This window comes from Perognathus longimembris, chromosome 13 (assembly GCF_023159225.1).
Source record: "Perognathus longimembris pacificus isolate PPM17 chromosome 13, ASM2315922v1, whole genome shotgun sequence".
Lineage (NCBI taxonomy): Eukaryota > Metazoa > Chordata > Mammalia > Rodentia > Heteromyidae > Perognathus > Perognathus longimembris.
In genome coordinates this window covers 48,836,481-48,859,615 of record NC_063173.1, presented here as the reverse complement: position 1 = coordinate 48,859,615, position 23,135 = coordinate 48,836,481, and the positions used below count along the sequence as shown (strand labels likewise).

General features: G+C 55.0%; 2 protein-coding genes across 18 annotated transcripts in view; one reads left to right on the top strand and one right to left on the bottom strand.

Moving 5' to 3' along the window:
* The first annotated feature begins 470 nt into the window (after positions 1-470).
* Positions 471-20,372, top strand: Mybpc3 (myosin binding protein C3). Its single transcript, XM_048359913.1, has 33 exons — positions 471-525; positions 2,820-3,086; positions 3,743-3,856; positions 3,938-4,045; positions 4,135-4,283; positions 5,333-5,450; positions 5,934-5,982; positions 6,094-6,123; positions 6,285-6,338; positions 7,083-7,103; positions 7,317-7,480; positions 8,773-8,905; positions 9,115-9,117; positions 9,227-9,351; positions 9,444-9,549; positions 9,643-9,809; positions 10,143-10,308; positions 11,151-11,257; positions 11,374-11,403; positions 13,405-13,544; positions 13,795-13,875; positions 14,061-14,220; positions 15,314-15,418; positions 15,521-15,709; positions 16,930-17,064; positions 17,205-17,372; positions 18,095-18,183; positions 18,346-18,541; positions 18,771-18,910; positions 19,055-19,214; positions 19,310-19,446; positions 19,775-19,961; positions 20,120-20,372. Exons 1-33 carry the CDS (start codon positions 501-503, stop codon positions 20,128-20,130), a joined length of 3,834 nt encoding a protein of 1,277 aa, XP_048215870.1. The 5' UTR covers positions 471-500; the 3' UTR covers positions 20,131-20,372.
* A 1,132-nt stretch (positions 20,373-21,504) lies between these two features.
* Madd (MAP kinase activating death domain) overlaps positions 21,505-23,135 on the bottom strand; it is a 51,936-nt gene continuing 50,305 nt past the window's right edge. For all 17 annotated transcript variants that reach the window (XM_048360957.1, XM_048360958.1, XM_048360973.1 and 14 more), the window contains 2 exons: positions 22,774-22,820; positions 21,505-22,470 (listed from right to left, as the gene is read on the bottom strand). In XM_048360957.1, the coding sequence (XP_048216914.1) occupies positions 22,366-22,470; positions 22,774-22,820 (152 nt within the window). In that variant the 3' untranslated portion in view covers positions 21,505-22,365. The remainder of the gene's footprint in view (positions 22,471-22,773; positions 22,821-23,135) is intronic.

Genomic DNA, 23,135 nt, shown 5'->3' with positions numbered 1-23,135 from the left:
TGGTGGGTGCTGTGATCCTCCACCCACTCCACAGAAGAGAAAACCAAGGCATTGTGGGCTCAACGGACAACATGGCAGAACTCAAGCAGCCAGTCTCAACGCCTGTGGGCACTGCCAATAGCCAGCCAGGGTGCTCTTGGTCCTTTAGTTGAAAGGCTATGGGTCCAGCATCCCTCCACTGAAAACCGTTTGTTGTCAGATAGACACATGGACAGGGCTTGTGGTGTCCCTGAGGTCCACCAAAGGTTGGAGGGACAAAAGCTACCACATTGTGCTGGGGGAGGGAGGAGGACGCTGGGGACAATGAGGGCCTACCTTCTCCATGGAGAGACCTCAGCTGGATGGAATCTGTCTATATTTAGCAGGTGGCTGGCAGGAGGCAGATAAGCGGAGCTGGGGGTGAGGGGAGGTCCTCATATATAATGGGGAGGACAGGACCCCGCTCAGTCTTTCCTTGGGTGGCCCCTGCCTGCTTGGTCCTTCGTGTGATCTCTCTCAAAATGCCCGAGCCAGGGAAAAAGCCAGGTAATTCTAGACCCAGGGCTGGGCTGGAGTATGGGTCATTGGGGCGGTGGGGGGGAGGGGGGTACGTAGAAGGGGGCCAAGGCTGAGGAGAGTTCTCACAGGGGCTTGGTTGTTTTATTTTTGTTTTGGTACTTAGGCCTGAACTCAGAGCCCAGGTGCTTTCCCTTAGCTTTTTCCCGCCCAGCTAGGGCTCTGCCTCTTGAGCTACAGCTCCACTTCCTGCTTTTTGGTGGTGGTTAGAGATTTAAAAGTCTCACAGATTTTTCTACCTGGGATGTTTTCAAACCTTGCTTGATCCTCAGCTCTCCTGAGGATTACAAGAGTGAGCCACCAGCACCCAGCTCCTTGGTGTCTCTTTCTCTCTCTCTGTCTCTCTCTGTCTCTCCCTCTCTCCCTCCCTTCCTTCCTTTCCCCTTCTCTCCTTCCCGTCCTCTCGGCCCCCCCCCCCCTCTTTGGAGACCAAGGGTAAACCCAGGGTCAGGACAACACCAAGTCAGGAAGCACCTAGGCCAACACCCCATTCTCAGAATGCAAGAGGTTCCTTGCTGCCCATCCCTTCTTCCGCACCCAGGGTGACTACAGAGAGAATCCCAGGAATAGATGACTGAGTGGGCCGGTGTCAGAGAAGCCCCGCCCTCTCTGGGTCTTGGTTTTCCAGCTTTCCAGGCATGGGTGGGATAGATCCTTCTGGCTGTGGTGATATCTGCTTCCTGGCTTGTATCATTTGGGTGGTTAGGTATGAACGCCACTCAAAGGTAACAAAACTTCTCTTCCCTGGGAGACGACAAGGGTCAAGAGGCCTGTACCCCAGGCGAAGGGCATAGCAAAACCCACAGCCCAGGAGGCTGGACCTGGGCTGTGTCCTTGCTAAGATTGTCCAAGGCACAGATCCAGGTCCACCCAACCCCCTCCGGGGCCTGCTTTATCTCAGCTGCCGATTCTCAGCCCCAGGCCCTTGGAGGACAAATTTAGCCACATTCCAAGTAGGCAGAGTACCTGCTCCCTGCAAGGGCCCAGTGTGGGGGAGGGGGCTGGGTCATCCTATGTGGTTTCAGAACCTCAGGAACCAGGGGGACATAACCAGGAGACATCCACGTAGAATTGTGGAGTGCTAATGGCTCAAACCTATAATCTTAGCTACTTAGGAGGATGGGATACGAGGATCATAGTTTGAAGCTAGCCCAAGCAAACAGATCTGAGAGGCTCATCTCTAGCCAGCAAAAATTCTGGAACTGGGGCTGGGAATGTGGCCTAGTGGTAGTGTGCTCACCTCCTATACATGAAGCCCTGGGTTTGATTCCTCAGCACCACATATATAGAAAAAGTTAAAAGTGGCACTGTGGCTCAAGTGGCAGAGTTCTAGCCTTGATTAAAAAGAAGCTAGGGACAGTGCTCAGGCCCTGAGTCCAAGCCCTAGGACTGGCAAAAAACAAAACAAAACAAAAATGCTGGAACTGGAGGTATGGTTCAAGTGTAGATCACCAACTGTGAGCAAGAAAGCCAAGCACTAACTGTAACCACTCTGTACACCACCTTTATAATAACAATAAAAATTTCTCTTAAAAAAGAAAGCCAAACAAGAGTTCAAGGCCCTGAGTTCAAGCCTCAGTAGTGGTATTAAACAAACAAACAAAAAGCTATGTGGAAATTAGAACCATAGCATTACCTGGCTGTTTACCTATGTGCTATGTGGTCTCTTTTTCTTTTTCTTTTTTTTTTTTTTGCCAGTCCTGGGGCTTGAACTCAGGCCCTGGGCACTGTCTCTGAGCTTCTTTTTTTTTTTTTTTTTTGGCCAGTCCTGGGCCTTGGACTCAGGGCCTGAGCACTGTCCCTGGCTTCTTCCCGCTCAAGGCTAGCACTCTGCCACTTGAGCCACAGCGCCGCTTCTGGCCGTTTTCTGTATATGTGGTGCTGGGGAATCGAACCTAGGGCCTCGTGTATCCGAGGCAGGCACTCTTGCCACTAGGCTATATCCCCAGCCCTCTGAGCTTCTTTTTGATCAAGTCTAGCACTCTTTTTCTGTGTATGTGGTACTGCAGAAGTGAACCCCAGGTTTTGTGCATGCTAGGCAAGCACTCCACCACTAAGCTACATTCTCAGCCCAGCTGTGTGGTCTTAAACAAATAGCTTAGCCTCTCTGAGAAAAGAACATTAACAACTGCTCCTGTTGAATATTATCACCTTACTAGATAAGGTGACACATAGAACAGGCTTCTTACAGTGGTTACTAAGGCTACAGGGGTGGGCTGCATGGGTGAACCATAGGTCCCTACAGCCTCCCCCTGGCCCTCCAGTGTCAGCCTTTAGCAAGAAGCCTCGGTCGGTGGAGGTGCCCATGGGGAGCCCTGCCACGTTTGAGGCGGAGACAGAGCGGGCCGGGCTGAAGGTGCGCTGGCAGCGGGAAGGCAGTGACATCAGTGCCAGTGACAAGTACAGCCTGGTGACTGACGGCAGGCGGCACACGCTGACGGTGCAGGGTGTGGGCCCTGCGGATCAGGGCTCCTATGCAGTCATCGCTGGCTCCTCCAAGGTCAAGTTTGACCTCAAGGTCACAGAGGCAGGTGAGAGCTTGGTCAGCCTTCTCTGAGGCTTGAGCTTGGGCAGAGGCAGTCCAGCGGGTCCCATCTTGGGAACAGGAGATGTGCTGAGTTCTCTCCCTTTTGCTCTGACTGTGCCCCTTGCCAGAACCCCCCTGTCCCCTCTTCATGCCTTTCCTGGCCAGTTCCTGCCATGGTAGAGGTGAGAAAATACAGAGAGGAGCTTGGCACGGCTGCCTCCCGCCGGAGCCCCCAGGGCGCAGGCCACGCGCAGATGGCACTGAGGGGGCGGCTACGTGTGTTGGCAGGGGAAGCCTGGGCGGCTGTGGAAGACCGGAGCCCAGTTTAGCTTTGGGTGGGGGGGAGGCTGGGCCAGCCCAGGGCATGGGGGAGGAGAACACATGGATCTCAGAACTGCTCCAGGCAGTCACCTGGACATGGAGACAGGACTGTGGGGGCTAGAAGGGGAAAATGCGGGCTAGTGCCCCGGCTCAGCATGAGCCACCGCGGAGGGGACCCTGGGGACCAGGAGGATGGACCTGGAAGAGACTTGGACACCATCACCCCAGTAAGATGCCCCTTGGGAGTGGGGTATAGGGAGCTGATGCCCAGGAGGGCGAGTGGAAGAATGGAGGGGTCTCTGATTAGTAATGGCCACCACCTCACCCTAGCCCCTACAGAGAAGGCTGAGCCTGAGCCAGCCCCTGTCCCAGCCCCTGTGGAGGCCCCAGGAGCCTCTGGAGAAACCCCAGCTCCAGCCACTGATCTGGAACCAAGCACCCAAAGCCTGGAAGGTGAGGGGGGACTGGGCAGGGAGGGACAAGGTCACTGGGAGAGGTTGTCCTAGGGCAGGTCTCAAAGGTCTTCATTCACAGGCTCGAGCTCAGCCTCCCACAATGGCCCTGGGCCTGGAGGCCCTGCAGCCCCAGAGGACCCCATCGGTCTCTTCTTGATGAGGCCTCAGGATGGCGAGGTGACTGTGGGTGAGTATGGGTTGCTCGTCCCAGGGGTGGTGTGGGAAGAGAGGCAACAGAGCCACCCCAGCCCTACCTGTCACCCCCACCCCCCGCAGGTGGCAGCATCACTTTCTCAGCCCGTGTGGCCGGTGCCAGCCTCTTGAAACCACCAGTGGTCAAGTGGTTCAAGGGCAAGTGGGTGGACCTGAGCAGCAAGGTGGGCCAGCACCTACAGCTACAGGACAGCTATGACCGGGCCAGCAAGGTGGGCCTGGCATCGTGGGGATCTGGAGACAGGGAGAGATGCTGGGAGGCACAGGGGTGGCTCAGAGGGGCTCAAGGGAGGCCTGTGGGAACCTGGGCCTTGAAGGATCTGAGGGTCTCAAGGGGTCTTAAGGTTGAGGGACCCAAGGATCCCAGAAAGCACAGGGAACACCAGCTCACAAGGTGGTCAAACCCTGGATGGGTGCAAATCAGCATGCAAGGGACTTTCAGGGGTTCACCTGAACAATTCCTCTTTGCACAGACCCCCAAACTAAAGCTTTCAAGGTGAAGTAGCTGTTCCAAGGTCGTTCAAAGCCAGGCCTAGAACCAGAAACCTCTCTATTTGGACTCTTAGTTTCTCCATCTTCTAATCTTCCTCAGTTCCATGCCAGATACAGAAGTCCCTAGCAGAACAGGGCAGGTGTGCAGGTGTACAGGCATACAAAGCAGCATTGTTTTATTTTAGTTTGTCAGTCATGGGGCTTGAACTCAAGGCCTGGGCACTGTCCCTAAACTCTTTTGCTCCACTTCTGATTTTTCTGGTGGTTCATTGGAGATAAGAACCTCACAAAGGGCTGGGAATATGGCCTAGTGGCAAGAGTGTTTGCCTTGTATACATGAAGCCCTGGGTTCGATTCCTCAGCACCACATATATAGAAAAATGACCAGAAGTGGCACTGTGGCTCAAGCGGCAGGGTGCTAGCCTTGAGCAAAAAGAAGCCAGGGACAGTGCTCAGGCCCTGAGTTCATGGCCCAGGACTAGCAAAACAAAACAAAACCAAACTCACAAACTTTCCTTCCTCGGGCTAACTTCGAATCATGATCCTCAGATCTCAGCCTCCGAGTAGCTAGTATTACAGGTGTGAGCCACCAGTGCCCAACTTAACAGCCTTATTTTAAGTGGATACCGTTCGCCCTGTAGTTATCTCAGATTTGTATTTTATCGAGATCAAGTGCAAGCAGAGGGCATGGGTTTGGAAAGGTGGGTGCTCCTTTAGAGGTGAATGGCCTTACCACCCACCTTTGTCTCCTCTGACTCCCCTCCCACAGGTCTATCAGTTTGAGCTCCGCATCACTGATGCCCAGGCTACCTCTGCCGGGGGCTACCGCTGCGAGGTTTCCACCAAGGACAAATTTGACAGCTGCAACTTCAATCTTACTGTCCATGGTGAGGGAGGAGGGCTTGGAGTCTGCTCATGGTTCTTGTGGGTCTTGATCTCTAGGGCCTGCCCCCATCTCCCAACACTTAGGCCACTAAGTACTGGACATCAGTACTGGACATCAGTACTGACCTGTGCCCAGTGCTCCTCGAAAAGGGTGTGAAATAAGCGCTCAAAGACTTCCAGGGAAGGAGTGGGGGATCTCACCTAGAGCTGGACTTGGTTTGGTCCGTCCACCCTGCTGTCCCTGCACAGGGCCTGACATATCTGACTGTAGGTGGGCTGAGAGACGAGTGGGAGGCCGCCCACAATACGGGGGTTGGAGATGGGGCAGCTGGCCCACCTGCCTGGGACATGGTAGGATAAGAAGATGGGGTCCTGGGGCAGGTGTCCACCCTCATGGAATTATGGGCGGGTCTTCAGAAATCCAGAGAACCCAGAACGGGGTCCCCTCTGACTTCCCCTGTTCCCCTCTCTCTTCATGACCCCAGAGGCCGTTGGGCCTGGAGAGCTGGACCTGCGATCAGCTTTCCGCCGCCCGTGAGTCCTCTTTTCCCCACAGGGCTGGGGGCACATGGGGAGTGGGGTTGAAATCTACACTAGGGGGACTAAGTTCTCCAAGCACTTAAGGATCATCCCCAACCCCCACAGGAGCCTCGCTGGAGCAGGTCGGCGAACCAGGTAGCCCTATCCAGACCCCTACCAGCCCTGTACTCAGACCCTGGGGTTTGGGATGAATGGGCGCCCAGCCTGGGTGGTATCACCTCCTCCCCACTCCACCCCACCTGGCAAGTCCCTTCCCGCCCCCTTCGCCTCAGCCTCACCCATGCCTCTCTCTCTAGTGACAGCCACGAGGACGCTGGGACTCTGGACTTCAGCTCCCTGCTGAAGAAGAGGTGAGGCTCTGGCAGTGGCCTGCAGGGCAGGGAGTGAGGCTGTTTCAGATCCTGGCGCCGCAGTTTCACAGCCGTGGGGCCCTGAGCAATCACTGAGCCTCTGGGAGTGGGTTTCCTTGTCTGGCAAGCAGGATGACCTAGCTGTGGGAAGAGATAAGGGCTCTGAGGACATCATTTCCTGGGTACAACCATCCCTTGTCCCCCAGAGCACCCCACAGCAAGCCTTCAATAGTTCACTCTAGTAGATTCCTGGGATCCCCAAAAGAAGCTGAGGGTGGGTCCCCAAAGCTACAGGAACTCCACCCCACCCCATTCTCCTGACTCACAATCTCTATCTTCTCCCTCTCGCTCCTGACCCCTCCTCATGGCTGATGCTGCTGATGCCCAGAGAGTAAGGAATGGTGCAGGGGGGGGGTCTGGGGGTTTGGGGGCACAGGGCACTAGTGGGGACAGAGCTGACTCTTGGGGATTGGTGCCCATCTCTGCCAGGGGTGGTAAGCCCAGGTGAGGCTCCCTACTGCTGAGGTGAGCCTCTGAACTTTGGGGGTAATTCCCACACACCCCTATTTAGCTGTTGGTTTGAACTTAGGAGGGACAGCAAATACAGCACATTTGGCCTGCCCTGCCCTCGTGGGCATCACAGGTGCTCTGCAAATTTCGGGGTGCCAGTGCAGGGAAAGGAGGCAAAGGGGGGCAGTGCCCGGACTTCTAATGTGTTCTCTATCCTTTCTGCCCTGCCTGGAGTAGCAGTTTGCGAACCCCACGGTGAGTGCCATCACACTCCTCGTCTCCCTCAGCCAGGAGCCCCTCTGACCCCCCCTCCCAGCCCCTGGGTCCCTAGCCCTGGCCCGGAAGGGAAGGATGGAGGACAGGAGAGCCTCTGCTCCTTGATCATGGCCCCAGGAAGTCCACTGGGAAGGGGAGCGGAAGGGGCCGCTCTGGGCTTCCACGTGGCACTCAACACTTCCACGCGGGCAGGGACTCGAAGCTAGAGGCACCTGCAGAGGAGGATGTGTGGGAGATCCTGCGGCAGGCCCCCCCATCTGAGTACGAGCGCATCGCCTTCCAGCATGGGGTCACCGACCTGCGTGGCATGCTCAAGAGACTCAAAGGCATGAAGCATGACGAGAAGAAGAGCACAGGTTAGCCCTTTCCCCCATGTAGGAAAGCAGAGGGCACAGGTTAGTCCCCTGCATCCCCACACATGGAAAAAGAAGAATGCAGCTTAGCCCAGAGACACATTGGAAAGAAGACCAGACTGCCCCACCCCCACACTTGTGTAGAAAACCACAAGAGCACAGGTTAACCCCATTCTACTGACTGATAATGAGAAGAGAAAGGTTAGCCCACAGATAACCATGAAGAAAAGGACAAGAAAACGCTCCTCAGATAGTGAAAATCAGGCTACCACTTTCTGAAGTCTAGAAGCCTGGTTACCCTTCTCCTCATCCCAAAGAACAAGAGAAAAACCCAGAGAGCCACGCAGAGTGTAGGGTGGGGGTGGGGGGGGGCGGAAGAAGCAGGCCTAGCTCACCTTCCACATGGGTTAACTTCCCTCACCTGCAGGCAGGGCACAGGAGAAGCTCCTAGGCTAGCCCTTTCCCACCTAAGGAGGGATGTGAGCCAGGGAGAGTGATGGCCAAGCCTGGTACTCACAGCCATGTCCTGAGAGTTTAGCATGGTGGCTGGCCCACAGCAAGCGTCTCAGAGATTCTGAGCCACTGGAGGGATAAGCTTCTAGGCAAGAATGGAGGAGTGGGGGCCCCTCCCCCGAACTTCCCAGCCGTTTATGTCATGAGGAATTGCAGAAGAGCCAGTTTCTCTCTTCCTGCTGACCTTCCCTGCCTCCCCCATCCCAGACTCAACCCAGTTGCTGGATGGCCTGGCCCTAGTGTCCACTGAAATCAAGTCTCCTGGTGACAATGCTTGCATGTGATCAGAGGAGCCTTTTGGGGCGGTGACAAGGCTCCATCTAGTAGCAAGAGTAGAAGCAAAGACTATAACAAGCACTACACTTTGCATAATTGTCTCATTGAATTCTCAGCATCACTTTGATGTAGTGATCATGACCAGTTTCATTTTGCAAATGAGGAAACGGAGGCACCAAGAGGTTAGTTAAGGAATGAGCCCAAGGGGTCACAGAGCACCAGGCTCTCTGCCTCTCTGCAGTTGTTCCAGGTCCAGTCAGAGCTATGGGCAGCCTTTAGGGGCCCGCCTGCTCCAAGGAAGATGAGAGAGAGAGAGGGCGGGAGGGGGGGCATTCTGGAGGCAGATAGATATATAAATCAGAGAAAGAAACAGGGCCCCAATAGAAACAGAGGTGTTCACGTAGGCAGGCGGGCTGGCGGAGGGAGGACAAGCCATGGCCTCCATGGCTAGGCCGGGCTGGGCAGGGTGTGGCCCTCGGGGCTGCTGTGAGCCGCGGGCAGTGCAGCCTTTCAGAAGAAGCTGGAGCCGGCCTACCAGGTGAGCAAGGGCCACAAGATCCGGCTGACCGTGGAGCTGGCAGACCCTGATGCCGAGGTCAAGTGGCTGAAGAACGGACAAGAGATCCAGATGAGTGGCAGGTGGGTGAGGGAGGGGAGGGGCCCGGGGAGCTGGAGGGGTGGGGAGGGCTCCTCCCTCCCTATGGGTCTCTTGATGACATCTCTCCCCATTTCTCCCTCTCTCTGGGGTCTACTTCCCTACCACCCCAATCCTGATGATCTCTTTCTTCATCTCCCGGTCTCCATTTCTTCCCATGGGAAACCATCCAATGGCTTCTTCTGTTGCACAGCAAGTGAGAAACCCCTCTCCCCCCCCCCCCAACCAGCATGAGGGAGAGGGCCCGGGGATTGTGCTGGGAGGGGTGTCCACAGCCCTTCTGACAGTCTCTGTGGCACCACCAGGTACATCTTTGAATCCATCGGCACCAAACGCACCTTGACCATCAGCCAGTGCTCTCTGGCAGATGATGCGGCCTACCAGTGTGTGGTGGGTGGTGAGAAATGCAGCACTGAGCTCTTTGTCAAAGGTGGGCTGGGGACCTGGGGACCCAGGGGCCCAGAGAGGGGGTAAGAGAGGCAGCCACAGAAAGCCGCCCTTACGCCATGCCTGCCTGCACAGAGCCGCCCGTGCTGATCACGCGCCCCCTGGAGGACCAGCTGGTGATGGTGGGACAGCGGGTGGAGTTTGAGTGTGAAGTGTCGGAGGAGGGGGCTCAGGTCAAATGGTGAGTGCCTGGGTATGGGGGCCCCAGGCAGATCTGGGGTGCAGGGATTGGCTGTAGGAGATCATAGTCCTTGCTGTCTGCTCTCTGGATCAGGCTGAAAGATGGGGTTGAGCTGACCCGGGAGGAAACCTTCAAATATCGGTTCAAGAAGGACGGGCGGAAACACCACCTGATCATCAACGAGGCGACGCTGGAGGATGCGGGGCACTACGCGCTGCGTACTAGCGGGGGCCAGGCACTGGCTGAGCTCATAGTGCAGGGTGAGGCCCAGTGGTGGGCTGGGGCCCCTCAGTTGAACCCTGCCCAGCATGGAGAGGCAAACCTGGGTTAAAGCTGGAGCAGCCGTGGAAGCCGGAGCCTCACCCTGCCTATCTGGAAAATGGGAAGGCTGGAGTGACTTCTTTACAGAGTGTTGGAGGGTCAGGTGGGCCTGGTTGGCATCCAACCACCCCTCCCCCACTGCATATTTGTGTAGACTTAGACTACACCATCACAGGTGCGTGTGTGTTTCCAAATGCCCAGCCATCCCCAGCCTGCCCACAAGAACCCACAGTCACACCCCCGGGAGCTCACTGGCTCTGGCTGTCCTCCAGAGAAAAAGCTGGAAGTGTACCAGAGCATCGCCGACCTGGCAGTGGGTGCCAAGGACCAGGCCGTGTTCAAGTGTGAAGTCTCCGACGAGAACGTGCGGGGCGTGTGGCTGAAGAACGGGAAGGAGCTGGTGCCTGACAGCCGCATCAAAGTGTCCCACATCGGGCGGTGAGTGTGAAAGGTGGCAAGCAGGGACCCAGAGACAGAGAGAGGGGGAGAGGGACCCACAGACAGAGGGGAGAGACAGCACAGCCTGAGACAGAGAGAAAAAGACAGGAGGACAGAAATAAAGTAGAGAGAGACCAAAAGATATGGGAAGAGAAAAGAATGTAGAGGGAGAGTCCCCCTGAAACAAGGAAGCAGGGAACACTCAGGGTCAGACATCATCAACCCCCCACCCCACCCAAAGAACAGGCAAGCACAGGAGGCGGAGGAGGCAGCTCTGGCCGCAGACCACCCCCGAGCGCCTGGGCTGCCCGTGCTGGACCTGAGTTCCTAGAGATTACCGATGGCAGCCCTTGTCCAGCCTCCAAGGGGCCTGTGCCAAATACCACTTTCTATACCACTAGCTGGACAACACCATCATGAAGCCATTTTTCAAAGCAAGAATACCAAAGAGCCAGATGCTGGTGGCTCACGCCTGTAATTCTAGCTATTCAGGAGGCTGAGATCTGAGGATCGTGCTTCAAAGCCAACCTGGGCAGGAAAGTCTGTGAGGCTCCTATGCCCAATTAACCACCAGAAAACTGGAAGTGGCACTGAGGTTCAAAGTGGTAGAGCTCTAGCCTTGAGTAAAAAAAAAAAAAAAGTCAAGAACAGTGCCTAGGCCCCCAGTTCAAGCCCCATGACTGATTAAAAGAAAAAAAAAAGAGCACCACCAACAAGAACAACAGCAAAAGACACTAAGGAGCTAGGACAGGCCAATGCGCTCCTGAAACCCTAGCTTGAGAGCCCAGCAAGGCCAGGGCTGTAAGGCCCAGTAGAGTCCTCTGAGCCACAGCTACCTGCAGGGTCCACAAACTGACCATTGATGATGTCACACCCGAAGACGAAGCTGACTACAGCTTTGTGCCCGAGGGCTTTGCCTGCAACCTGTCAGCCAAACTCCACTTCATGGGTGAGATGGTGCTCAGTGAGGTGGGGGCGGTGAGGTGGGGCACCCCTGGGACTGGGCCTCCTTGGGACAAAGCCATGCTTCTGCTCTGGTGTCATTTGCTCTTCCTTCTCTTACAGAGGTCAAGATTGACTTCGTGCCCAGGCAAGGTGAGTGTCAGGACCCCTGTGTGCCACGTCAGCTCTGCCTACCTAGTTCATTGCACCCCACCTCAGACAAGCCTCCCCTCTGCTCCCATCACAGGGAAGAGCAAGGACTTGGGGGGGGGGCAGAGGCCCTTTGCTCCAGTTTTGTTACCCACAACTCATTGTTATATAACCTGCCTTAGATTCTCCCTGCACCCCTGCTCTTTGTGCCAGCCTTGGGGCTTGAACGCAAGGTCTGGGCACTATCCCTGAGCCTCTGTGCTCAAGGCTAACACTCTACCACTTGAACCACAGCACCACTTCTGGCTTTTTCTGAGTAGTTTATTGATGATAAGAGTCTCACAGACTTTCTTGCCCAGGCTGGCTTCGAACAGCGCTCCTCAGATCTCAGCCTCCTGAGTAGCTGGGATTATAGGTGTGAGCCACTGGCACCTGGTCAGTTTCCCCATCTCTGAAACGGATGCTGATAGTGCATCCTACATACCGTGGTCTGCTGTGAAATGTCACAGGTGTGAGGATTTATTGCTGTACCTTTCCTGCTTGAAAAAAATGTGGCTTAGTGGTAGAGTGCTTGCCTAGCATACATGAAGCCCTGGGTTTGATTCCTCAGCACCAAATGCACAGAAAAGGCCAGAAGTGGGGCTGTGGCTCAAGTGGTAGAGTGCTAGCCTTGAACAAACAAAGCTCGGGCACAGTGCCCAGGCCCCAAGTTCAAGCCTCAGGACTGGCTATATGTGTCTGTGTATACATATATACATACACACACACTGTGTGTGTGTGTGTATGTGTGCGTGCATGCACACATGCCAAAACTGGGGCTTAAACTCGGGGCCTGGGGGCTGTTCCTTATATTTATTTCACATAAGGCTGGCACTCTACCACTTGAGTCACAGCTCAACTTACAGCTTTTTGATGGTTAATTGGAAATAAGGATCTCAGGGACTTTCGTGCCTGGGCTGGCTTCCAACCTCATTCCTTAGATCTCAGCCTCCTGAGTAGCTAGGATTAATGGCATGAGCCACTGATGCCTGGCCTTTTCTGCTTGTAGATTAATTTTTTTATCAGACATTTCAGAGTTTTAACTTTAGAAGAACAATACAGGCTGAGGTCTACTCTGCTTTGTCCATCTTAGGGCTTTCCAAACTGGATTCACTTAACACTATTATCCCATTAAAAAAATGTTCTGGCAGAAGACATTTGGCGCCCTAAATGTTGTGGAGAATGCTATGTGAGGAGACCTGAATGTTCCAAATCTCCCAAAGACTTCCTGGGTGATTGAAAGTTCTAGCTCTTGTCTGGGCTTGGTAGTTACACGAGCGTACACATTTGCCAAAACTCATAAAACTGCCAGGCCTGGTGGTTGTATATGCCTGTAATCCCAGCACTTAGAAGGCTGAAGCAGAAGGATAAAAAAGTTTAAGACCAGGGATAGAGGCATGACTCAGCAGTAGAGTATCTGCCTAGCAATCTTGAGACCCAGAGTTCAAACACAGGTACTGAAAAAAAAAAAAAAGTCAGCCTGGGTGGTATAGTGAGACCCTGTTCCCAAAAAGAATTACATATATATATGTGTGCACATATATATACATATCATATATGTGTATATGTGTGTATGTACACATGTACATAAATATATACACATATATAGATCTCATGTATATATACACATACACACATATACATAATACATATGGTAGGGATGGCAGGGGGAAAATGGAGAACAAAGGGAAGGAGTGACATTGACTCATAACCTTACTTAGGGATGTTGTACTCATAACCTGACTTAGGGAATCATAACAGCTTTGTATCACCATATAATAATAATTAATAATAAAAAGTCCAAAGAAAAGCCCTAAACCTACACTTATATTTCACCATGTATAAATCATCACTCAAAATGGACCATCTAAACACCAGGAGCATTGGTCCCTGGTCCCCATCTTTGGCTCTTCTCATGGGCCTGGCCGCCTCCCCCCTTTCTGATGGATGTCCTCTCTCACTCAGAACCTCCCAAGATCCACCTGGACTGCCCGGGCCGCACACCAGACACCATCGTGGTGGTGGCCGGGAACAAGCTTCGCCTGGATGTCCCCATCTCAGGGGATCCCGCTCCCACTGTCATTTGGCAGAAGACCATCACACAGGTACCAGGGGTCTTCCTTCGTGTCCCCAACGACAAGATGGATGTGTGAGCCCAGTGTGAGTACCTGCTTCCCATGCCGCTTCACACCCCACTTCCTACCCCCCTTCCCCAGCTTCCCGCTACTGGCAGCTCAGAAGCTCTGCTGGCCAGGAAGAAGGGAAGGCAGGCAGCAGGTGGGGGTGGATGAAGGATGGAGGGGCCACTCCAGACGGAGTCAGACTCTGCCCAGCTTCCCTCTTGCTCTGGTCCAGGGGAAGAAGACCCTAGCTGGGCCAGCCCCTGAAGCCCCAGAAGACGCAGATGCTAGTGACGAGTGGCAGTTTGATAAGAAGGTGAGTGAGGCTGATAACAGTACATAGTTCATTGTCTGCTGGCATTTCTCCCTGTGCAGTGTCTAGCCCTGGGCAAGGGCCCAGGTGCCCTGCCCCAGACAGGGCTCTACCGCTCACACCTATGACTTCCACATAGAGGCAGTTTCCCTGAGGCTGTGCCAACCCCTTCTCTCCCTGTCCCTCAGCTGCTGTGTGAGACAGAGGGCCGCGTCCGTGTGGAGACCTCCAAGGATCGCAGCATCTTCACGGTAGAGGGGGCAGAGAAGGAAGATGAGGGTATCTACACTGTCACGGTGAAGAACCCCGTGGGCGAGGACCAGGTCAACCTCACAGTCAAGGTCATCGGTGAGGCTGGTGGGGTGCCAGGCCAGAGAACACAGCAGGCACTCAGAGACAGACAGAGAGAGAGAGAGAGAGAGAGAGAGAGAGAGAGAGAGAGAGAGAGAGAGAGAGAGAGAGAGAGAGAGAGAGATTGTGCACATGCTCGTGCAGTACCTAGCCAAACCACAGGGCGTGCTCTGAGCCAGCCAAGGGGAACGAATAGGACGGGCATTTTGCATCTGCAAGGAGTCCTGCTATAGAAGGAGCAGGAGAGAGAATGTTCCTTACTGTGACACAGGGGTTGAATTGGGGTAGTGCTGGGGTGCACTATGAGAGGGAGCGCCTGAGGGCAAAGCTTTTAGGAAACTGAGAAGATGGGAAAACGAGATGAATCTAGTACAGGAGGCCAGGAACAAAGAGGGAGGAAAGGGGAAGGCTCCCGCCCATAATTGTAGCTACTCTGGAGGCTGAGATCTGAGGATTGTGGTTGGAAGCCAAGTGTGACATGAAAGTCCATGAGACTCTTATCTCCAATTAATCATCCAAAAAAAAAAAAGCTGAGAATATAGCTGTGGCTCAAGCAACAGAATGCGAACAGTGAGCACAAGATCTCAGGGACAGTGCCCAGGCCCTGAATTCAAATCCTAAGATTGGCATAAATAAATTAAAGTAAAAAAACGCATTCTGTAGGCAGAGGACTGGATAAAGTGGAGAGAATTGGGGTGGGGTGGGGATAAAGGGTTGAACACAGGGCCAGGGACATGATGGATTCTATTTTTATATTTTTGCCAGTCATGGGGCTTGAGCTCAGGGCCTGGGCACTGTCCCTGAGCTTTTGTGTTCACGGCTGGCACTCTACCACTTGAGCCCCAGTGCCACTTCCGCTTTTTTCTGTGTATGTGGTGCTGAGGAATGGAACCCAGGGCTTCAAGCACGCTAGGCAAGCACTCTACCACTAAGCCACATTCCCAACCCACGATTGGATTCTAGAAAGGTCCCTGGCTCTGGGGGTGGGGGGTGGGGGGCGGGGAGGATGGCTGGAGTGAACAGTTGTTTGTGGTTGGGCATGGAGAGGGGACCCAGCCGGGCCGGGCCAACGGCTTCCTCCTCCCTCCAGATGTGCCAGATGCGCCCGCGGCGCCCGAGATCAGCAATGTGGGCGAGGACTGCTGCACCGTGCGCTGGGCGCCGCCAGCCTACGACGGGGGGCAGCCTGTGCTGGGTGAGCGCCCGGGCGTGGGGATGGCACAGGGTGGGGGGCGGCCCAGAGCTGGCGGGGCCCCGCGGGTCTGGCCCAACGCCCCACCTCCGACTCCCCCGCCAGGCTACATCTTGGAACGGAAGAAGAAGAAGAGCTACCGCTGGATGCGCCTCAACTTCGACCTGCTGCGCGAGCTGAGCCACGAGGCGCGGCGCATGATCGAGGGCGTGGCCTACGAGATGCGGGTCTACGCCGTCAACGCGGTGGGCATGTCCCGGCCCAGCGCGCCCTCGCGGCCCTTCATGCCCATCGGTGAGACCCAGGGCGCCCTAATAGAAGCTGCTGTTCCAGTGGCTACCCCACAATCCATATCCCTGGTCTCCAATGCTTAGTCTGTGATAGCTTGCCTTATTTACCTCCAAGATGAGGCCTTAAGTGACCCGCTGGATCATCTAGCTGAGGGACTTTAGTTGTAGTGACCCCAGTGGTGTGTGTGTGTGTGTGTGTGTGTGTGTGTGTGTACACAGGGGCTTAAACTTGGGGCCTTAAGCATGTTTGGCTTACTTGCTGGGCTGACAGGCTACCGTGTAAGCCATACCTCCAGTCTAGCTTTTTTCTGGTTAATAGGAGATGGAGTCTTCCCAACTTTCTGCCCTTGGCATGGTCTAGTGGCAAGAGTACTTGCCTTGCATACATGAAGCCCTGGGTTCATTCCCCAGCACCACATATACAGAAAACGGCCAGAAGTGGCGCTGTGGCTCAAGTGGCAGAGTGCTAGCCTTGAGCAAAAAAAGAAGCCAGGGACAGTGCTCAGGCCCTGAATCCAAACCCAGGACTGGCAAAAAACAAAACAAAACAAAGCAAAAACAAAAACATGAGTCTCTACATCTCAGCCTCCTGATTAGGAGACATGAACCACCAGCACCTGGCTTCTATGTCCTTTTTGAGAATTGTTATTATAGAGGCCATGTATAGGGAAGTTGCACTTCATTTTTCTTAAATTACATTGACAGCATTCCCTGCATCGAGAAGTTCTGTGTAAGCTTGTGTTCTCCTGGCTGACTTTTCCTATGCATGTCTGTCTTTCATAACACACACACACACACACACACACACACACACACACACGTCAGTACCAGGGCTTGAACTCAGGGCCTGGGTTCTCTGTCCCCAAGCTTTTCCCTCAAGGCTTGAGCCTTACCTCTTGGGCTGCATCTCCACTTATGGCTTTTTCATGGTTAATTGGAGATAGGAGTCTTAGTGGGCTTTTCTTCCTAGGCTGGCTTTGATCCTCCATGATCATATCTCAGCCATGTGAACAGCTAGAATTACAGGTGTAAGCCACTGGTGCCCAGCTCTCTTATGTAATTGTTGCCGTTTATAAGTCAGTCTAGACAGATGTCTTAATGCAGCCCAGATATTCCTGAAAGTGCCTGAAGGCCAGCCAAAGGGGAAGCTGTTCCTGGGAGAGCACAGAGCAGTTAAGGGGTGGGGAGATGGGCCCCTCAGAACCTCCGTGAACCCGCTGCCAGGTCCTCCCAGTGAACCCACCCACTTGGCCATTGAGGATGTTTCTGACACCACCGTCTCACTCAAGTGGCGGCCTCCGGAGCGTGTGGGCGCGGGGGGCCTGGACGGTTACAGTGTGGAGTACTGCCAGGAGGGTGGTAAGTGCATCCCAGAGGCCACCCCATCCCAGGCCAGCCCCACCCTCTGGTGACCTCTGGATAACCTTCAGGGGGTGGGCAGTGGGGTGGGGGGAGATGCTGACAGAATGGGGCTACCTTACCCCTGTGCCCATCCCCAGGCTCCGAATGGGTGGCTGCCCTTCAGGGGCTGACGGAGCGCACATCATTGCTGGTGAAAGACCTGCCCACCAGGGCCCGGCTGCTGTTCCGTGTGCGGGCACACAATGTGGCTGGACCCGGAGCCCCGATCACCACTAAGGAGCCCGTGACCGTGCAGGAGATACTGCGTGAGTGTCCCTTTGTACAGCCATGAGACCTGCCAGTGACCCCCCCCCCAGACTTTTGGGGTCCGCTAGAGGTGGGCACAATCAGGAAGACCTTGCTAGTGGGCTGGGCTCCATGCTGTCTAGGAAAGAGGCGTCCGGGATAGCATTGATACCTACAGTTCTCTTGGTTTCCTGATATCATTCTCCCAGTTCCGGAACAGGGAAACCATAGGCTGTAGTCTCTCCCCTGTGTTTTGTGAGTCTTGGCTCCAACAGGTGGGCATTGTTCTTCTGTGTCCTCAGAACTGGGCAGTAAGGCTCAGACAGGGCCACCTGGCATTCACTTCCTTAGTTCTTGTCTCAACCCAGGATTGATGATGCAAGGATTGGTCCTCCAGGTTGGAAAGAATCAATAAGTCAGTACAAAGTACAGGGCTGAGGGTCTGAAAGCTTCATTTTTGCGGCCTGGCTTGTGACTTAATCACCCGTGTGACCTGTGTAAGCATACTTCTTGCCCTCTCTCATCCCTGCTACTTGTGTGTTGACACTTAGGAGAAATCAGGAGTGTTCATTAACCATTTGGAGCTGTGCAGACAAATTGCTATGGGTTAGCATGCCAGGCCCAGCGCAGCTTTCTTCTCAGCTGCAGCTCTCTCTGGGCCTCAAGAGAGAAAGGGGCTGTGGTATGTTCAACTCAGGGCTGGGGTTGTGGGGGCCGCTGCTCAGTCATCCACTCCCCACAGAGCGACCACGGCTGCAACTGCCCAGACACTTGCGTCAGACCATCCAGAGAAAGGTGGGAGAGTCTGTGAACCTCCTCATCCCTTTCCAGGTAGGTGGCTCCCTTCCCTGGGCCAAGGAGAGTAGCTGTGGTGGGAGAGTCTGTCTCAGATCTGACCAGACCCCCCAACCTCAGGGACACACGCCCAGCTAGAGTACAAGCCTGTCTTTGGGGGGGTAGCTAGACTCAGGGTAGAGCTGTCCCTCCCTGCAGGGCAAGCCTCGGCCTCAAGTAACCTGGACCAAAGAGGGGCAGCCACTGGTGGGCGAGGAGGTGAGTGTGCGCAACAGCTCCACCGACACCATCCTGTTCATCCGCGCTGCCCGCCGGGCCCACTCGGGCACCTATCAGGTGGCAGTACGCATCGAGAACATGGAGGACAAGGCCACACTGGTCCTGCAGATCGTGGGTACGTGGTCCTGGGCCTTCCCCTGAGCCCACTCATCTCCTTCCCTTGAGCCGGGCTACCAGGTGGGGTCCAGGACAAGCCTGGGGACCCAACCCAAGAGCATCCCATTTTCCGGCCCCGAGCCCCTGCACAAAGTGGCAGGACAGGCCTGGCTGGATGAGTGAGGGGCTGCTAAGGCTGGCGCCCCCTGCGGGAAATGCAATGATCCAATCAGAGCTGTCTTCTACAGACAAGCCCAGTCCCCCTCAGGACATTCGGGTCGTGGAAGCTTGGGGCTTCAATGTGGCTCTGGAGTGGAAGCCACCCCAAGATGATGGCAACTCAGAGCTCTCAGGTTACACAGTACAGAAAGCTGACAAGAAGACCATGGTGAGCCTGAGGCCGGGCCTTTCCTATGTCCCGTCTGCCCTCTGCTGATTGGCTCCCTCCACAGTAGGGGACAGAGGCACCAGGGGTACCAGAGTGGACCCTAGCATGGGTCCCAGAGGTTCTCCGTCCCCTCTCGTCCCCCAGGAGTGGTTCACCGTCTTGGAGCATTACCGCCGCACCCACTGTGTGGTGTCAGAGCTCATCATTGGCAATGGTTACTACTTCCGGGTCTTCAGCCATAACATGGTGGGGCCCAGCGATGCAGCTGCCACCACCAAGGAGCCTGTCTTTATCCCCAGACCAGGTACTATATCTTTCTTCCCATCCTCGGGGAGCTGGGGCAGGGAGGGGGACCTAACTTGGGGTGGTTTTCTTGGTACCAAGCTCTGTTACCAACAGGCATGGCATATGAACCACCCAAATACAAGGCTCTGGACTTCTCTGAGGCCCCAAGTTTCACCCAGCCACTGGCAAACCGCTCGGTCATTGCCGGCTACAACGCTGTCCTTTGCTGTGCTGTCCGGGGCAGTCCCAAGGTAGGGGCTTGAGGCACAGGGTGAGGGATACAGACAGGCTCTTGGAGGTGGCAGCTGTGTGGCTGGCCCTACCCGGAAGCAGTCTCTCCGCCCACCGCGCCCCCCCCCCCCCACCTCCCTGAGCCTGTCAGCTGCCTTCACCCCACTCTGGGTATCTGATGGGTTCCTCCCCAGAGCAGGGCTTCCCTGGCTTGGGCACAGTTTTGGACTCCAGTGTGAACTGTGAACCCTCAGAGCAGAAACACCAATGCCAGTCTCTCTGGATTCCTGCCAGGCCCCCCTCACCTGGGCCGTTTTCTCTCACTCTTACCATTTACCTGACTTCTAGCCCAAGATTTCCTGGTTTAAGAACGGCCTGGACCTGGGAGAAGATGCCCGCTTCCGCATGTTCAGCAAGCAGGGGGTGCTGACCCTGGAGATCCGGAAGCCCTGCCCCTTTGATGGAGGTGTCTATGTCTGCAGAGCCACCAACTTGCAAGGCGAGGCAGAGTGTGAGTGCCGCCTGGAGGTGCGAGGTGAGGCTCTGGCTGGGCCAGGGTTCAGAGGTAGAACGGGGGGGGGGGGGGTGGGGAGGTGGCCCTGTCACAACACGGGCCCTGTGCGGTCTTATGTGTCCTTGTCATGGCTTCTGGAAGGTGGACAACGAATGTCATGGCCTCCTTTCTTCCTCTAGTGCCTCAGTGACTTGGCTGGCTTCCTAGAGATGGCCAGGTGAGTACTTAGACCATCCAGCCCACCAGGGCCCGAGTCAGAGGCCGAGGCTGGTGGCCCTCAGGAAATGGGTGCAGGAGGATTCACTGCACTCACAGGGGCGCCTGTGTCACAGGTACAGCTGGATGCCAGCCCATGTGCTGAAGCCTGGCGGACTGGAGGAGCGTACTTCCTGCTGCTGGATGTGTGTGTGCACGCGCATGTGCGTCCATGTGCCCTGGCTGCGGAGGATGGGCAGGCCTAGTGGCTCTGCAGACGTCACAGTGCCCTATGGAGCTCTTGGTCTTTGGGGCACAATCAAGGAATTGTAACTGGGGACAGGCCCCCTGGCCACCTTGTCTTCTCAATGTTTAAGGGCAATAAAACTCAGTGGAATCACAGCACTGATGCCTTTTGTCCAATGGCTTGTTTTCACAGCAAAGCACAGGGACATTTGCAGCAGTAGTGTATTTCCCAGATGATTACGTGAGATTAAGAATTCGTAACACATTAGCTGTGGAAGAGATCCCAGTCCCCCTGCCCCCTTATAGTCACTCTTCAGATAAACTTTAGAGGCAGCAATGCCAGAGACCCAGGCTTTCCCTTGGGCTTGGGGGCCCAGCATGACCCTTGTCCCAGGGACCCAGGGCTGCAGCAGCTGGTGGTGGAGCAATGCAGTCTACCATGGTCCTGCCCCTGACAGGCCAGGTATAGAACCGGACCACCCATGGCCCACACCTATCCAGTGGGGAGAACAATCTGTGCCACTGAAGACAGAGGGGATCAGGAGGGGGTGAGGAAGAACCTGGACCTTCTCTGATCTTACATCTTCCACTGAGAACTTAAAATCTGACCATCAGTTTCCTTTAGGGTGCTGGGAGCTTAGGTATTAGAAGACATGTCCTGACAATGAGGTGGGTCTTCAGCTAGGTTTCCCCTGGCATAGAAATTCCACAAAGGATGGTCCTGGGTTGCCCAATGTCATAATCTTTGCTAAGACCCCAGAGCCCTGGACCTTGGGAAACAAGGCATGTAACACCACCACTCTGGATCCTATCTACAGAGGGTATGGAAAGGGTTAGGGCCTCTTTGTCCTTGCTACATGAATCGTCCAAATGGCAATGCAAGGCTCAGCTGCTCCCCCTAGTGGCCAGTTCATAGTGCCCCAGCTCTCTGCAGGGTCCCACAGATACTGCCCAGAAGAAGTGCGTGTATGTATGGGCACTCCACCCTTCTCTCAAGGAAGAAAGTGGAGGACAGGAGCTAGGCCCTCAACATGGACGAGGATGAGCTCATTTCCCTCTTTCAAGCCTGCAGTAACTTTTAATGGTCCTGGGCTAGCCTTCTTGTCATTTAATGCAAGGCAGCCAGGAGTGTTAAGGACTTTTATTTCACATTCACAAGGCTGTACATTTTCTATAAATAACATGGAGCCGGAATATTTACAATCATTTACCCCAGTATGTCTCTCCCTTCTGGCATCCAATACCAGGGGACAATGCCTGCATACAGGCATGCCCAGTAGCCTTGAGCCACCCCTCCCTGGCTCTGCAACAGATCGGCCAGTGACTCCTGGCCACACTCTCCTTTGTGGCAATGGCAGGCAGACAGGAGAACTCACTGCTGGGCACATAGCTGCTCCTCAGCACAGCTGAGGGATGGAGCAGGGGCAGGTGGCGGCAGCGCCTTATGCCACAGCATAAAAATGCAGAATGAAGCAGGAGGCTGCCATTCAACTCTCATGGCCCATCCCTCCCGTCCCCTGTTCACCCATGTCCAGAAGGGCAGACTCTTAAGTTTCCCATCTACCTTAGAGTAGCGCTGCCCCAGGTGGCCTTGTGCCAGATCACAGAGGATGGCGAGCAGACTCCTGCACTGAAAGGTATAATGCCAAGGGCAAGGAACCGCAACACAAACAAACATCTCAAAGACACGCAATGGTGGGCTCACATCGGCCCCACAGAGCCCTGAGAGTAGGCCAGTCTAGGAGAGGGGAAAGGTAAGAGGGACTAGCTTAGCCCTGTGACAGACACGCACAAAGACATACCTGAAGACGTAACCAGCTAAGCCACAGGAGGGGCCTGCAGAGAACACACACACACACACACACACACACACACACACACACACACACCCCATCCCTTCTCAGTCACAGCAGCTTCGTGCACTTGGGAGCAGCAAAAGGCTAGGGGCGACCCACAGGCTGGGCCAGCTGCAAGATCCTCTCCATCAGCTAGAGACGGGCCGGGGTGGGGTTCTGAGATCCTCTTCACTGCTACGAACTGCAGCCACATATGAGAAGAGACACAACACGGAGTAGCAGATCTCGTGAGCCTAGAAGGGAGAGAAACACAGACAGCTCAGCCGCACTGAGGTTCCTGCACCTGCACAGGTGGAGGGTCTGTCCAGTGGGCCACTCCTGCCCTAACACCAGGCAGAGGCCTCTGGGCTAAATAAGTCCTTAGAAGCTGTTCCAGTCAGAGAAGGGATTAGTGTGTGTGTCTGTTTCCCAGGGTGGATGACTCGCTTTGATTGCACCTAGACCAAGTCCCCATGAGGGCCCACCCCTCCTCGTGTCTGCAGGTCCCCTGGGAGCCCTATGCACGTTGGCCTGTCAGGGTTGGGCAGCATACTCACCATTGGTGTCTTGTACTTGTGGCTCACCACTTCTTTAATTTCAGGAACTAAAACCGGACGGGCAAGAGACAAAACAGAAAGTTCAACACTAAGAGCAACTGTGCCAAACTCCCCCAGGCGGCAGCGCCCGGCACCAGGGTCCCCTTTCCCTCTGTGGCCTCTCACAGTGGCTGCAGCAGCTTAGACTATGAGGGTGCAGAGGCCGGCCTCCTCCAGCCAGACTCCTCAGCTAGACCTCCAAGTCTGCAGTGGCTCTTTGGGTGGCTGTGGTTCTGTGTGCTTCTTTAGAGGCCCCGGGTGGGCGGGGCTAGCCTTCCTCCAGTCTGGTCACAGCTACTGTCCCGAGTCCTCGAGGAGCAGCA

Bases quoted from the DNA above. Each gene is read 5' to 3' on its own strand.
- Mybpc3 (XM_048359913.1), top strand. From the start codon at position 501: ATGCCCGAGCCAGGGAAAAAGCCAG. The intron at 526-2,819 runs GTAATTCTAGAC...CTGGCCCTCCAG, and splicing joins CGAGCCAGGGAAAAAGCCAG to TGTCAGCCTTTAGCAAGAAG. The intron at 3,087-3,742 runs GTGAGAGCTTGG...TAGCCCCTACAG, and splicing joins CCTCAAGGTCACAGAGGCAG to AGAAGGCTGAGCCTGAGCCA.